Genomic DNA, 17323 nt, shown 5'->3' on the forward strand with positions numbered 1-17323 from the left:
AGAGAACAGATTGGGGGAAGGGGTATTCAGTAGGCTTGCCATCTTGGGGTGAGGGTAGGGAAAAGATGGGGAGAAAATTTGTAACTCAAAATCTTGTGGAAATGAATTTTGAAAACTAAAAATAAATAAATTGAAAAAAAGGAAAAAAAAATAACTTATTCAATTTCAACTCTCTCTAAAACACCAAGACTAAAAATGTAGTTATAAGTGTTTATTAGGAATTAAGAAAAATTTGCAGCCAAGCCCACACAGTTTCTAGAGAGTCAACCACCACAGAAAAACTGAATAAATGTTCTCATACCTGAAGACCTCTTCTCGTCTAGCAAATAACTTATTTATACAAGATTAGATGAAAAAACATGATGCTATCTTGTAAGTAACCATAACTTGTTCTCACAAGGAACTGTTATCTCAGTTATTATTGAGTTATGTGACCTATGCTTACCTCCACCCAAGTTCATGTGCCTTTTCTTTTTCCAACATTAGGTATAGGTACTTGACTTTACTCATTCACTTTCTTGGTGGGGGAATGGGAGGAGACTTCTGACATCATTGACTAAATCCTTCCACTATTGCACTTCTACTTTTCCTGAGTGATGGATGTGTAGGGTCTTTCTCCTGTCAGAGACAGGGTAAGGAAACCTGGTAAAGGCCAAAGCTAAGATTCCTCCTTCCACCCCAACCTCAGCTACTTCCCAGGGTTGTTGTAAGAACCCAATGGAATATCTGTAAAGTATTTAGCACAGTGCCTAGCACATGGAAGGTATTTAATGAATGTTTATTTCTTTTACTGATTTCTAGCCTCCTCCCCTCAGAAAGTTGTTTTTCAGGAAAGTTTAGTTAAAACTATAAGCTCATTCTAATTTATAGAATTTCCCACCTTCCTAACATGATTGATAATTTATAGATGATCCTTGAGGCCTGGTAAAGTTTCCTTGTTCTATACCCAAACAAATGTTATGCGAAGTTATTCTAGTTCAAAAGTCTTTTTGTAATTAATCTAAAGTCATTTGACTGATTGATTGATTGACACTTGTTCTTACCTAGTTAAACTATCAAAGTTAAAATGAATCAGGGAGCACATTAGTGAGAAAGCACTAACTGTTGGGCTTGGGGAGGGCTCCTGAAAAGTCTTGTAAAGGAGGTGGAGTTTCAGATGAACTTTGAAGAAAGCAAAGAGACCAAGGTTAGGAGGGAGTGAATTTCAGACATGACCATGGAGAGTCTGTACTAAGCCAAAGGAAAGAGAGATGGAATGTGTATACGAGGTGAAAAAAATGGACAATTTGTCTTGACTGTACAGTAAATGAAGGCGAATGATTACAAAGGGCTTAAAATGTCAAACAGAGGAATTTGGTTTTGATCAGAGAGGCAATGGGGAGCCACTGGAGTTTCTTGAGCAAGGTGATGATATGGTCAGATGTGTGTTTTAGGAAAATCACTTTTGAAGTTGTATGGGGGATTAATTGGCAAGGAGAAATTTGAGTTAGTGTGATCCATCAAGAAGCAATTGCAATAATTTAGGTGAACATTGATAAACATCTGAAATGAGATGGTAGCCATGAGAGTGTAGAAAAGAGGAGGGATATAGGATATGCTGTAGAGGCGTGATAATAATAATAACTATAATTTATATAGTAAGGTTTGCAAAGTGCCTTTTTCTCATTTGATCCTCACAACTACCCTTTATGCTAGGTACTAGTATCATTCCCATTTTACAGATGAGAAAACTGAAGCTTAGAGACTCTCAGTGACTTTCCTAGAGCCTCACAGTTATTTAGTGTCAGAAGCCCTGATTCGAAAGTCAGGAATATTCACTGTGCCACCCAGTTGCCCTAGGATTGACAAGATTTAATGACTTATTGGATGTGTGGAGAGAGAAAGAAGGGATAGAATCAAGGACAACTCCAAGATTATAGATTTTGAACCCTAGAACTGTTCCATTTCTAACTTCCTTCCACAGTGAGCCCCACGAAAATTATTATAGGTCCATCATGCAATTACTTAGGCTTCCTCTGTCTTCCTCACTGATACAATCAGTGACATCCACCCATCTTCTTTTGCTTCTGACCAAAGGTCAGGAAGGCCTGAGTTTGAATCAAGCCTCATACATTTTCTAACTGTATGACATACAATGTCATTTAACTTCTCTTTTAAAATAGGGATAATAATAGCCCCCACCTCAAAAAGTTGTTATGACAATGAAGAGATTGTATATAAAGTGCTTTACAAACATTAAAGCACTATAAAAATATTGTTATTATTTCATATATGAGGGATTTGCTATCTCATTAATGCAATGGAAGTTTTTATAAGACAGTCATTCATTCCTTCAGTCTCTTGTGCAATAGTCCCAATTTCTCTTTTCTTTCTATAATAAATTTTCATTTTTTCAATACACCTCAGCCCATATTTTCTCCTCTCCCAACAGTCCTTCCCATCTGTAGTAACTCATTTAGTCAGAGACCTCTGAGCTATCCCAGGAGAGTAGGATTGAGCATACCACAATGGGGATAAGTGGAAGAAGTGGGAGAGTCAGAGCCTTGCCCTCTTGCCAGGCAGGGCTCATTGATCTGCAGGAGAAGGATCTGTTGAAAACTCTTTAGTCAACAATGGATTGCAGCTTTGCAGGGCAACTCTTTCCTACCTGCTTTTTCTCTCCATGACCTAGACTCTACAATCTAGACTCATCTTTTCCAGAGATTTAGGACAACAGGCTTCTAGATCAGAATATATGGTATTCTCATCTTTACCCAGAGTCAAACCTTCTATACCCCTTTCTGTATTTACTTTCTCCAAATCCTGCCCACCATCCCTGTATACCTCATCCTTCCTTAACCTCGTCTTCATGTGCCTACCCTGTCCTTTCTCTCTATGCTCCATTCTTTTTTCCTTGGTGTAATGCAGACGCATCCTATATATCCAGAACTTCTTGGGAAGATTGACATAGTTCAGTGGATTTGGATTTGGTTTCTGGGGATTCATGGACTACCATAATCAGTGTATGTATGGAGATGTTCTTTAAAATTTTATTATTAGCTAGGTATATTGAATGAAATGGAGCCAGATGCTTCCTCTATACCATTCCTAGAGGACCCTCAGTCTCCCTTCTAGGCTGAATTTCTCAGTGGGATATCCTATGGACCTGAACATACTTGCCGATCTCTTCCTTCAAGGCTCAAGTAACTGGGTTTTGCATGTGAAAATCTCTCAAATAGAATCAGTTCTGATAAGCATAATTCTCAATAGATAAGTACCTAACTTAGTCCAAATAGTCCAATTTCCTACATAACTCTCTGCTTAGGCAATTTATGCCATAGGCTCAGGTCACCAGGGTGGTAGTGCATATGTCTGAAAGAAGTCATTGTGGAAGGATAAGCTATCACCCCATTTCTTCCTAACTAGGGAAATCATCACTTTTCTGAATCCAGTCATTGGGGAGAAATATGGACAGAGAAAAAGCTACTTGTCTCTGAAGTAGAAGGTAAGGAAGAAGCTATGAAGCCAAGAACTTGAGGGTCTAGCTGTTTCTTTCTCCACATGACCAGGTTAATGTCTTCAATGTCATTCTGTCAACTGTGTGACCAGAATTGTGGGCACAACTGACCATACAGTTTCAGAATTGGAAGGTACTTCAGAGGTTGTCTAATCCATCCATACCTAAACACGAATTCTTTTTTATGGGTCCCTTCTCCTTAGGGAACTTTTATTTTCATTAGAGAATCAATACTTTCATTTTGTAAAAACTAGAGAACAAAAGAAGTGGTTTCATAGTGGAAAGAAAAATAAATTTCAAGTCACAGGATGTAAATTCAAATTCTGACTCTGTTCCTTGCTTATCTGTGTGAGCTTGGGCAAATCAATTAACCTTTCTAGGGTTCAATTTTTTTTTAATCTGTAAATGAGGATTTGAATTAGATGACCTCTGAATTCTCTCCTAGTTCTAGATCTACAATCTTGTGATCCTATGAATATAAACCTATTGTTTAGATTGGAGGGAGGGAAGGATGGAACCACAGGGGTGAATACAGAAAATGAAAAATATGTTGTGGCATTCTATCATTGGAGAAAGCTTTGGGGAATTGGGAGGACAAAAACTAGGCTTTGAAAAATGGGTAGGATTTAGATGTTGGTGCAGGAGGAGAGGACAGCTAGCTAGGGGAAGACATTAAAGAAACTGGACTGACGATCCCTAAAGAGAAGTGGAGGTATCAGATTAAATTGGCAAGATGGTACTCGTTGATAGAAGTCCCTGAATGTCCAGCTGAAAAGTTTGAGCTGAATTTCATAGCAGTAATTAATAACACTAATTCACACTTACATGCACTTTATGGGTGAAAAGTATTTTCTTTACAGAATCTCCATGGGAGGATATAGAACAAGTTTCATTATCCCTATTTATTTTATTTTATTTTTTAAGCATTTATGTTTGTGTCAGAGCACATTTATCTATCTATCTATCTATCTATCTATCTATCTATCTATTTATATTTTGGAGGAGGAAGGCTGGGCAATTGGGGTTAAGTGACTTGTCCAAGATCACATGACTAGTAAGTGTTAAGTGTCTGAGGTAGGATTTAAACTTAGGTCCTCCTGACTCAAGGTCCTGTGATCTATTCACTGTGCCACCATTATCCCCATTTAAAAGAAGAAAACTGAGGTTCAAAGATGTTTAGTGACTTGGCTTAAGTCCTACAGATAACTATAAGATCTGGTAAACACTGTTGGATACAGTAGGTCAGTAGAAGAGAAATAAGGTGAAGGGTTAATTTTGTGAAATTGTGACAAAACATGGGACTCTATCTGTTTATACAATTTTGAGAGCTTGGAAGATGACCCAGAAATGCACATTTCTTCCGTCATCTTTCTCAACTAACCGTCCCAGCAGTATTGAGCTAATTGTAGCTTTCTCTCCAATTAATTACCTTAAATGCATAATTATTATCCATTCACTCAGTCAATCATCAATTTAAGTGCACTCTACTTAAGTATCCAAGTCCCAGGTTTTTTATGACACCTGACTCTGGAGAATCTCCATTATTCTTGGAACTGCTTCTTTTAGCTTCACCTATTCCATCTAATTCCTGCTTGGTTTATTTTATTACATGCAATTTTCCTCCCTTCATTTTGGTTTCTAGTAAATATACTACCACCCTATTCTTTATCATTCATTATTTTGCAGCTCCTCTCACTTCCAACACAGCTCTAAAATCTAATGACTTAAATTCCTTTCAATATGTATTACAAATTGACATAGTCTCCAGCGTGTTTGCATTGATACGAATATAATCTCTTTTCCTGCATACCTTTAATAACTTAGTTTGCCCCACTCGTGTGACACTTGTCACATATTGTATAAATTGTATTTATTTGTATACATATTACTAACAGTGACAATGAAATATAGGAACATATTTAGAGGAGGGAATCTAGAATTGTGAGGGGACACAAAATATCATGTCATTATGAGAAACAGTGAAAGAATTGGGGGTAATTAAAATGGAAAAAAGAGGCCCTAGGGAAAGTAGACTTGATTGTTGGCTTAAAAAATTTGGAAGGCTGACATATGGAAGAGATTTTTATTTTATTCTGTCCCAGAGAAGAGAACAAGAACCACTAGGTAATAAACAAATGAATGAAGGAATAAATTAATAAATAAATAAATGTTTTTTCAAATGAAGGCAGACCAACCTGACTCTAAGTCTGAGCTCTATCATAATGTGAGCTTGGACAATTTCTCTGGACATCAGTTTAGTCATCTTTAAGGCAGACAGGTTGAGAAAAAATATTTTTTTGTTTTTGTTTCTTTGTTTTTTGGAGGGGGAAAAGTAGGGCAATTGGGGTTAAGTGACTTGGCCAAGGTCACATGGCTAGTTGTGTTAAGTGTCTGAGGCCACATTTGAACTCAGTTCCTCCTGCCTCCGGGGCCGGTGCTCTATTCACTGTGCCAAGAAAAAATATTTTAAAGGTTTTTTTTTTTTCTCACGTTTAAGATCCTATGAAGTTGAAGACAAATTTACACATAATATTAAAAAACAATTCTTATCAGGCAGAGCTGCCCTCTCTCCCCACCGAACATCATACTGTATTTTATGAGGCAAATAGTTTCCTGTCCTAGTTTAATTATTTAAGGGCAAGAATTATGTCTTGTATATCTTTACTATCTTTCAAATTGCATGGCATAGTATCTTTATACCTAGTAGCTAAATGCACAACTATAAAACACAAAGAGGTTGAAATTCTGTCAACAACAAAATATTCTATTCAAGAACACATTTGCAAAGACTTTATGTAGAGTAGATTGGAGTAGAAAATGGACTGGAGAAAAGGAGGTCAAGTAGGAAGTCATTGCAATTATAAAGATTTAAAGAGCCATAGGATTAGATAAAAATGATGATCATGGGACTGACATGGGGGATTAAATCTAGGCCAGAGTGGGGAACCTGTGGCCTCAAGGTCATGTGTGGACCTTAGGTTCTCAGGTACAGTCCTTTGACTGAATCCAAACTTCATAGAACAAATCCCCTTAACTAAGGGTTTTATTCTGTAAAACTTGGACTCAGTCAAAATGCCGCACCTAAGGACCTAGAAGGCCACATATGACCTTGAGGCCACAGGTTACCTACCCCCAGCTCTAGGCAATATTATTAAGGATGAATTGATAGCGTGCAAAAATGATTGGATATGGCTGGAAGAGAGAGACAGATATCACAGATAATTTCAGAGCAAGAGTTCTTAACCTGGGGTATTGTGAACTTTGGAAAATTTGATAATAATAGTTCAAATATTTAAAGTATGGGCAAGAATTCAATAGTTGTAAAGGAGGTGGGATAGCAATATGGATAAAAGAATCAAGATGGGAAATATAGGACAAATAGTCGAGTTTTGCTGCAGCAGAAAGTAAGTAGACAAGAATAGTTTGAAGTAAGACTGCAAAGTAAGGTGTCATCAAATTGTGGAGGACCTAAAAGGCAGGGTAAGGGAGTGTGAATTTTATTTAATGGACATTAAGGAAACATTAGAACCTTTTCATTCTTAAACATATGCATATATTTACTTATGTAAATATATACATGTTTATATATAATAGGGATATTTTACAGGTAAGTCTTTTTCCTGTGGATTAATCAGTCAGTTGATAAGCATTTCTAATACTAGGTACTACGCTAGATCTGGAAAATCAAAGACAAAACAAAACAGTCCCTGACCTCAAGGTGTGTGTAATATGTATATTGATATATATAGATATAAATATGTATGTGTGTGTATATATAAACTTGACATCAATAACAACCTTAGAAATAAACCTAGTTATAGGAACTCTGGATCAAAAGACATGAGTAATGTTGTAGCTATCATTCTATAATTTCTAATCACTTTTAAAAATACTGTGACAATTCACAATTCCAACAGCAATGCATTTTATTACAATTATATTTACCAACTAATATTCACTTCTCTAATAATTTGAGTGTTTGAATACATTATCAGATGGGGATTGTCAATTTGTGTTTATCTCAAAAATTGGCTATTGTTGTCCCTTGACAATTAATGATTGACTATTACTCTTAGAAATTTGTGTCATTTATTTAATTAAAATTAAAATAGAATTGCATCTATAATAAGGTGACAAAGAAATTGAACCAGGGCATCAAAGAAGGCACCCAAATTAAATGCTACTGAACACCAATGTAGTTGCTCCATTAACATGTAGTCAATAATATTAGTAAGATAAAAAAAGAGGTTGCCAGTTATCTAACTGGAGTGAGCTTTTCTTCTGCATGATTGCTCCTGCTCCTCCCAAACTTGGGGTGACCTCAGCAGAAACATCAGGGATACCAGAATCTCCCCATTACCTCCTCAAAGAGTAGTATCCCACACTACTAGATTAAGGGAGATTGAGTTTTATACTGTTTTCTTCAGATTAATTTTGTGGTATTTGCACCAAAATTAAAAACACTTAATTATGACTCTGACAAAAACTTTTGGAAAAATTAGATTTGTATGGTAAAAACTGAGATTTATTAGCATTTTGTATGATATATCATAATGGATCAATGGTCTATTTTCTAAAGACATACAACTTTTAAAATATATAATATTTATAATAATTATAAAATATATAATATTTACAATATATAATATTAATATATCTGTCACAATTTAGGAGAGAATGAAAATTCTTTTTCTATTCATTTCTTATCTTCTCAGGCAGCATAATATGGTGGAAATAACAGCACCTCTGGAGTCAGAAGACAGGGGCAAATCCTGCCTCTGATATTTACTATCTGTGTGACCTTGGGTAAATTGCTTAATCTGCCTGGGCCTTAGTTTCCACATCTGTAAAATAATTAATTTGGGGTGAGAAAAGATGACCTGGAAAAGGTCCCTACTAGCTCAAAATCTATGACTATATGAACAAATCAAATAAATTTTGAGACAAAATGAGGAAACTATTTTTAAAATATATACAAATATTACTTGGGAACTAGGTAGATGCCAGTGATTGTTTAAACTAAGGTGAGAACAATGGAGAAGACAAAAGAGATGTTGAAAAGATAGAATCAAGAGTAATTAGTAATTGATTGCATTTGAGAGGCAAAGAAGAAGAATCAATGACAACAACAGGATTTCAAATATAAGAACCTAGGGGAAAGAACAATGGGACAAGGACTGTCTGAGTCTTGGAAGGGACTCACCATTAGGGGAGAGAAGGGAAAATAAGGAGTACTGAGGGAGGAAGAGGAATGGCTAGAAAAGTATAAGGTGAAAAGAGATTCTATAGTATCATAGAAATAATAGGAGGGATAACCGGCACATCCAAATGTTAGAGAGAAGTAATGAGAGGTGAAGAGTGAGAACAGGCTAGGAGGTTAGGCTGTGATGACTTTTAGAGTACAGTTTTAGTAGAGTGATGAGACCATTGCAATTAATCAATTAGTCTATTAAAAAGCATTTATTGAGGACCAGACACTGAACTAGGTGACAAGGAAGCAGAAACAGAAATGAAATGATCCATTGCCCTCAATGAGTCTATATTCTTTTGGAAGAAACATATGTGCATATAAAGATATGTTCTATATATATAAATATATATTTATAAATATAACATATTTATATCATATATATTTATAAATATATAAATATAACATTTATATGATATATATTTATAAATATATATTATATAAATGTAATAAATATGAAGGTTTTGTTGGATGAGGGGAAGGTACTAGCAGCTGGGAGAGTCAGGATAAGCTTCATGTAAAAAAAAGTGGTTTTTATTTGTTTGAGACTAGTTCTCCTAGTCTCACTGTTGATCAACACAGGAACTTTAATGTGACTCATTTCCATGCTGGGCTGGTTCACTTTCTCTCCTCCATTCCTTCTTAGGCAGTCTGTCGGTATTCCACTTGGGAGCTAAACATAAAAGGACCAGACTTAGTGGAGACATCCAATCGATTTAGCACACTGCATTTCAGAACTCCCAAGCCTAGTGAAACACCAGTCTTGGCCTTCCCATCATCAGGGATTAGTCATGAGACAGCACACCCAGGTAGAATGTGGCCTTTGAGCTGAATTTTAAAGATTCTAAGAGATTGGAAGTAGGGAGGGAGTTAATCTAGTTGTGAAGGATGTGAGTGCAAAGACACACAGATGGAAGATAGAGTGTTGTGTGTAAAGAAGGGATGGGTTGTGAAAGGCTTAAAATGTCAAACAGAAGAATTTGTATTTAATCCTAGAGGTGTTAGAGAGTAGCTTAATTTTCTTGAATAGGAGATTAACATTGGAAATATCGAATAGGGGATTAGCTTGTGCTTTGGGAAATCACTTAATAGCTAAGTGAGGGATGGAATGGAGAAGGGAAAGAATTGATGCATGGAGGCCAATGAGAAAGAAAGCTGTTGCAAGAGTGTGGGAAAGGAATGATGCGGGCTTGAATTAGGGTGGTGACAGTTTAACAAAGAGAAGAGGATGAATGCTAGTACTGTGGAGGAGGCACAGGTTCTCTTAGGTTCTTCCCTGGTCCATGACTTTCTGGAAGAAGAGACTTGCTACTATGCTTTTCAGCATTTAGCTTCTCTCTTCATTAGATAGAAAGTCTATTTCCCCTTCTTTTTTTGCTTCAAGTCCACTTTCCCATTTAAACTTCAAAGTACCCATCTCCTGTCTCTAGCCATCAGATAACTTTGAGATGTCCTGAGTTGATGGATGGTAAAACTCCCTGACTCAGGTAAAACCCCTTGCCCAATCTAGTATGGTCTTCTCTAATTCATTAGCCCAGGTATTGCTAGTACAAGATTATTCCTGATTCTAATCATTGCAGTTTTTCAATACCAGTAATGTTACAATACACTTAATAAAATAGAAATAATTTCCACTTTAAAGGGTGAGGGAAAGTGTTACTCTTTCATACAGGCTGCTAAGTCTGTCTTCTCCAGCCAGATTCTGTTCTTTCTCCATAGGTATCATGCACAGTGGAGGCTGGCCAGCACCATGGAATGGAGCAATCAGAGTGGGCATGTGAGGGAGTTTGTGCTGCTGGGTTTCCCTGCACCAGCCTCTGTGAGGGCACTGTTATTTGCATTATCTTTGCTGGCCTACCTGTTGGTGCTGACTGAGAACTCCCTCATTATCATAGCCGTGAAGAACCACACTACTCTCCACAAGCCCATGTACTTTTTCTTGGCCAATATGTCCTTCCTTGAGAATTGGTATGTCACAGTCACTATCCCTAAGATGCTGGCTGGCTTTGCTACAGTGGAGTCTGGGGCTGGACAGCGCATCTCCTTCTCAGGCTGCATGACACAGCTGTACTTCTTTCTGGGCCTGGGTTGCACTGAGTGTGTCCTCTTGGCTGTCATGGCCTATGATCGCTATGTGGCTATCTGTCACCCTCTCCGCTACCCAGTCATTGTTAGTGGTAGGCTCTGTGTCCATCTGGCAGCTGGCTCCTGGGCTGGAGGCTTTGGCATTTCCATGGTCAAAGTCTTTCTCATCTCCCGCCTCTCCTACTGTGGCCCTAACATCATTAATCATTTCTTCTGTGATGTTTCACCACTGCTTAACCTGTCATGTACAGATATGTCCACAGCCGAGCTCACTGATTTTGTATTGGCTATCTTCATCCTGCTGGGTCCACTGTCTGTCACTGGGGCCTCCTATGTTGCCATTGCAGGTGCTGTGATGCGTATTCCCTCAGCTACTGGCCGCCAAAAGGCCTTTTCCACCTGTGCCTCCCATCTCACTGTGGTAATCATTTTCTATGCGGCCAGCATCTTCATCTATGCCCGACCCAAGGCATTGTCAGCTTTTGACACCAACAAGCTGGTCTCTGTACTCTATGCCCTCATTGTGCCTCTGCTTAATCCTATCATTTACTGTTTGCGTAACCGGGAGGTGAAGCAGGCCCTGAGCCAGACCTTGCGCCTTTACCACAACTGGGAAGATAGCCCCAGAAAATCTGGGAGGGGCAGGTAAAGCAGGAAGGGAATAGGATATAGGCAAATGATTCAGGGTGCTTGTATAGCTGCTCTTTCTAATAGCGAGTGAAGCAAAAAACTGGAAATAAGTGACCCATTACTGATTAAGGCCTCCTAAGCACCATGGAACAAATGGAAGAATTCATGGAGGTAAGGTGGTGGCAAAAATTGAAGGCTGGGTTTCTGTGGTCCAGGGCCACAGAGGCCAGCATGGTGGCAGTTCAATGATATTTTCCATAAGACCACTGATATGTAGCTTGTCTAATGAACCATGTCCTGGTAGAGGAATAAGGATAAAGGAATGAATGAGCAAGAAGGAACACCTGTATTAGAACATTCATATTCCTAAATAGCTCTTCTATAAGAATTTTATTCCTGTGCCTATGTGTGTCCTTTTCTTAGGTTAAGGGAAGTTGGAGGAAGAGAGTCATTTTGGAAGGGGTTAATGTAGTGAACATTATGGAAAAAAAACTCAAGACAAACAAATATATAATCCATGTTTGTGAAATAATAACTCAAATTAATAACCACCAATTTTTGTGCCCAGAACAAATGACAAAGAACCTCTCTTCAAATCTGCTATGTGCATTGTGTGTATGTGCATGTGGGGTGAGTGTGTGTGTGTGTGTGTGTGTGTGTGTGTGTATGGTAGAGAAACTGAACCGACTCAGCAACTCAAGGATGCTCCTGGATAGCTACTATCAGGAGTAGGGCAGAGCAGGTCAGGTTGTGGAGTTCAGCTGGAGGTGCAAGGAGGAAGTTACCAAGTGTTGACTACTTATTCTTACTAACAAGATGCTAAAGAAATGAAAATGTTCCCAGAAATCCCTCTCAATTTTGTTGGCGAAGTTCCAGTCACCCTGCTAGTTGTGGCCCTATCATTCTCATATTCATTAGAATAAAGACATAGTCCAAGGAAAAGAAGGATAACAATTGTGCCTAGTGCGAGTAACTGAGTGAGGAGGAAGAATAATGGTGTTGACGACTCAGACCAGCCTGTGACCAACTGGGCTCTTTAATTCCAGAAACAGATTGTGTGAGAGAGAGAGGAAGTTATATGATATAACCCTCCCTGTGTCCAGGGTAAGGGTAAGGAGTCTATATGCTAATAAATACTTGTTCCCCATAAGACAGCCCTCTATTGTAAATTATATTTTTATATAATTTATAAATTTTATATAAATTTATATATTTTGGTGTTATCAGTTATCACCCTCTAAGAATATTCTTGAAGATCTAACTACAAGAGACACATGTTTGCCATGTTTACAAAGCATTTCCATCCCATTAGGGATCAGAATCTTGATGGTTATTCCCTCATACACACCTCACGCTTTCTGAATGGCAGGGAAAGCAGGGATGTCACTTCTGTGACTCTTGGTGCTTAGGGCCTTGCCAGAATCCCCAATGATGCCATGACAAAGTATTACTAGTGCAGGTTGCCCATTTGTTATCTCCTATGCTGTGGGAATGAGCCCCAAGGGAGATGAGTCCTTATCACTTAAACCCTCCACCCTAACCTCAGAACTAATACAATCAGCATACAGGACATGGTTGATTACAAATGTTTAACATCAGTAATACAGCTTCAAGCATGCTTTTCATGAGGACTGACTATGGATTGGGGGAGCTAAACTGCCCCATTTTATCCACAAAACCTGAAAATTCCATGAGAACTGGTCACTCTATCTGACAGATACTGGCATTCTATCAAGTCAAAAGTCCATCAGTTTTTTTAAAGAGTAACTAAGTTGATATTCTCAAAACATTATAATTTCTAGAGAAAGGAAAGCTCAAGGAAATCATTGGACAAAACAGAAGGGGGACATCACTCCTAGCCCAGATTTTCTTCCTGTTGACTACCAGTCATGTAGGCATGAAAACAATCAGCTGGAAGAGGGAGAACACATAGAGATATGGAGAAGAGCAGCTGTCAATTGTTTAGATAAGAGGAAGAGAGATAATTCATTTTAGCTGTCCTGTCTAGCTGTCACACTCTATTTATCATTATTCTAACACCTGACATTTGTATAACAAATTTCAGTTTACGGTATCTCATTCTATGGAACACCAGAACTGAAAGAATAGTAGTCTAGACTTTTTACCTCACTGATAAGAAATCTGAATGACAGTTGTCTTTAATTATTTATTGTATTATTGTATCAAGATTCTTTTTTTATTATAGTTTATTTATTATAGTTTTCAGGTAGTCCAATTATTGTTATGATTTCTCTTCTTGATCTGTTCTCCAAATCAGTTGTTTTTCTTATAAGATGTTTCACTTTCTCTTATGTTTTTTCATCTTATATTTTGTTCTAATATTTCTTGGTCTCATATACTTCACTAGCTTCCCCTTCCCTAATTCAAATTTTTAAGGAGTCATTTTCTTCCTTAAGATTCTGGATCTCAGGGGTGGCTAGGTGGTGCAGTGAATAGAGCACTGGCCCTGGAGTCAGGAGGACCTGAGTTCAAATCCAGCTTCAGACACTTAACACAAAAAAACTAGCCGTGTGATCTTGGGCAAGTCACTTAACCCCAATTGCTCTACCTTTCCCCCTCCAAAGAGAAAAATAAAAAGATTCTGGATCTCCTTTTCTAGTTGGTTGACTTTCTTTCCAAAAGCTTCTTGTTTTTCTTGAATTGTTTTTCTTTTAAATTTTCCCTCAACCTCTCTTATTTGACTTTTAAAGTCTTTTTAAGGATCTTCTATGAATTGTTTTTGGGCAGGTGAGCATTTGATGCTACTCTTTGGGGTAGGAGAGGTTTTTGGTTTTTGTTTTCTTGGTTTTTTTGCTTCAGTATCCTTCTTTGAAGATGAACCCTGGTCTTTTGTATTCCCATAGTAACTTACTATAGTTGGGCTCTTTCTCCTTTGCTGCTCATTTTTTAATTTGTAGCAGCTTATTATTGTGATCACCTCTAGTCCTGGAGTATGGGGGTTGGTGCCTCTCACCTCAGATCTTCTTTCAGTTCTCTGCTCTGGCTTGGAACTGAAACTAAGAACTGTGCTCTCCCATAACTGCCCACAGTCAGCTATGTCCCTATCCCACTGCTTCTGCACTCACCATTGCTATTATTATTATTCTTATCTTTTATAAAGGAGTTTTGATAGAAATGGTCCTGGGACAAGTCTCTATACTGATATTATTTCGTTATTCTCATGCTTCTCTGATCACTGGGTGTGTGGTGGTTCCTTCTACCCCAGGGCTGCATCTCAGTATCACAATTAGGCCTGGTGTCCCTTTTCAGTATAGGTTTCCTTAATCTTCCCATGCTCAGACACCTAACTCCCCACACTGTCTTGGAGGTAAAAATTCCTGTGGCTGAAGCTGAGGCTACCTAGCAATGCAGCTAGCCCCAGGGCTCTCTGCTTGCCTTGCTATTTCAGTGAACCTAGCCTGGAGGCATTTATACTTCACAGGGCCCAAACTTCTGTCCTGGGATTTTTCTTCAAATCTTCTCTGCTTGGCCCAAGAAGACCATTGTTCTGCCCCAACTCTTGTCTATTTTTACTGCTCTATGTTTACCCTGAGGCACTATTTTGTCTTGTTTGTGGGGGAAATCTGGAGAGCTTGGAATTTTCTGACTTACTCAGCCATCTTCCCAGAATCCTCCCCTGAATTTTGGGAAACTAAAAAGAACAAGCTTAGCCTCAAAGAAGAGATATGAAAAGAAAACTCCTCCCACTTTCTTTGTAGGGCTGTGGGGTTCCACAGGAAAGGAACATTCCATAGAGCATCGATTTTTTCAATGTATTGATTAGTTTTACTGATTTTTTTTCCTTTTCTTTCTCCTCTTAAAAAAAAAAAGTTATATGGCCTGGTTCTCTGGGATGGGAGAGGAAGAAGGAAACAAGGGGCAAACTAAAAATGAAGGCTATCAATAAAATCAAAATCAACTTATGAAAAAGAATGAAAACTTCTGGAGTTCAGGGACTCTCTTGCTTTTCTCTTTTTGTCTTCATCCCCTCACGAAGTACTTTGCACATATTTGGTACTTGATAAATACTTATTGTTGATTTATCTATCTCAACTCCACTGTTTGTATTTTTCTGTCCACTACTATGATCCTAACTAAAGCACTAACTCTACAGAGCTTTAAGTGAAGTAGCTTGTTTTTCTTCAACTCTTCACACTTGGACTTTGGATCTCACTATGATTCAGCTTGGTCAGTCAATCTATATCGGTAATGGTTTACTCAAACCAAATTGGTATATAAAAACAAGCCACCTTTTACACACACACACACACACACACACAGGCAGTGTTTTTTTTTTCTTAGTAGATATTAAGGAACATTATATACAATGGAAAGGAGCCTTGTAGAAATCCAAAGAGTAATACAAAAATTTTGACTTGATGCAAAAGGGCTGAAAGTATGAATCTCCCGATGAGGCAGTAAGGCACCTAGACAGGTATTATTGTCCCCATTGTAGAGATGCAGAAACTGAGACTCAGGAAAATTAAATGACTTGCACATGACTATAGAGCTTTTAAGTGCTAGAGCACAAACTAGAATTCAGATTTCTGGGTTCTTGGTCCTTGTGCCATGCTATATTTTTCACTCTATCTACACATGATGAGCTCTAGGGAGGCCTGACCAAATTTCCTTTCTTTCATGCATCATGATAATTCAATGGTCTTTGTGGATCAAGTCTCATGAGTAAGGGGGTGGTGCTAAGATGAATAGAAAAGACATATATACAGAGTATAGCAGAATCACTGTTGACCTCCATGGGGCCAACCAGCCATAGATTATCCCTCGAATGGGACTTTTTTAAAGGACCATAGCTCAAAAACAGACCAAGAGAGATTCTAAGATAGGATTATAGAAAAATCAGTGAAAGAAAAGAGAGAGAAAATAGAGAATAGAAATTGAGAGAACTAAGAGAAAGAAATTAATAAGTTAAGTAAGAGACCAGTGAGAGAAAATTAAGAAAAAAACAGTGAGATCAAAGTAGAGAAATAGGAAAGTGAGAGAAAAGAATTTTAGACAGAAATAACAGAGAAAGACAAAGAAGAAAACCAGTTATAGACAGGAACAGGGAAGTATAGATGCAGAGAAAAATTACACACACACATGCAAACACACATATACATACCCTGACAAAAGAGGACAGACAAAGAAGCAGATGAAGACAGAGAGAGATACAGACGAACAGACTTGACTCACCTCTTGGAGTCTACCATTTCGGATTGAGAAAAATTACTTCCATGGAACCCAGAAAGGGAAGTTTTGTCCCAGAGGACCTCACTATAACTATCAAAGGTAACTTCCCATTGATTTTGCCTTATAGATGACTTATAGATTGCCTTATAGATAAAACAGGTATTCATATAGGGACAAATGGTTACAGTCCCCATATTTCATTATCATCAAGGATACATATGGAATCTTCAGGTTCAAGGGCAAAAGACTGTCAGGTTCCACCCAATCCTCTGTCTTCTCCTTTCTCCCTGTCTACGCACCAATAAAGATAGTAATGATCTCTTCCCATGGTGGTAAAGGAATGGCAAAGTATGCACAAGCCAAATAGCTTATAGCATATCACTAACCATTGGAATAGAGATTCTCCAAGTAGTCAAAAGCTATGTATATAGACATATACTGTCATCTGTTCCTATGGTTCCTATGAGTGAAATCCCTCCCCAGAACAATTAGGTGAGTTTAGTGGGCATCTGGTTTTAATTAAACATTATGAGAAAATTAGGATATTTGGACAATAGCCATTCTCAAAGAGTACTAACCACTCTCTACTTTCTGCTTCCTATACCTATTATTCTGTTTAAAATGAAAAAAGATACTTGGAGCTCTGATGCATGCTCCCAACCCCATCATTCAAG

General features: G+C 37.9%; 1 protein-coding gene across 1 annotated transcript; it reads left to right on the forward strand.

The window, feature by feature from the left end:
- Positions 1-10494: 10494 nt before the first annotated feature.
- LOC138149009 (olfactory receptor 6A2-like) lies at positions 10495-11478 on the forward strand. Its single transcript, XM_069071818.1, has one exon. The coding sequence runs from the start codon at positions 10495-10497 to the stop codon at positions 11476-11478; it is 984 nt and encodes a 327-aa protein (XP_068927919.1).
- The last annotated feature ends 5845 nt before the right edge of the window (positions 11479-17323 follow it).

This window comes from Petaurus breviceps, unplaced genomic scaffold (genome assembly GCF_028583685.1).
Source record: "Petaurus breviceps papuanus isolate PSGF00001 unplaced genomic scaffold, PetGlider_PUasm1.0 90845, whole genome shotgun sequence".
NCBI lineage: Eukaryota > Metazoa > Chordata > Mammalia > Diprotodontia > Petauridae > Petaurus > Petaurus breviceps.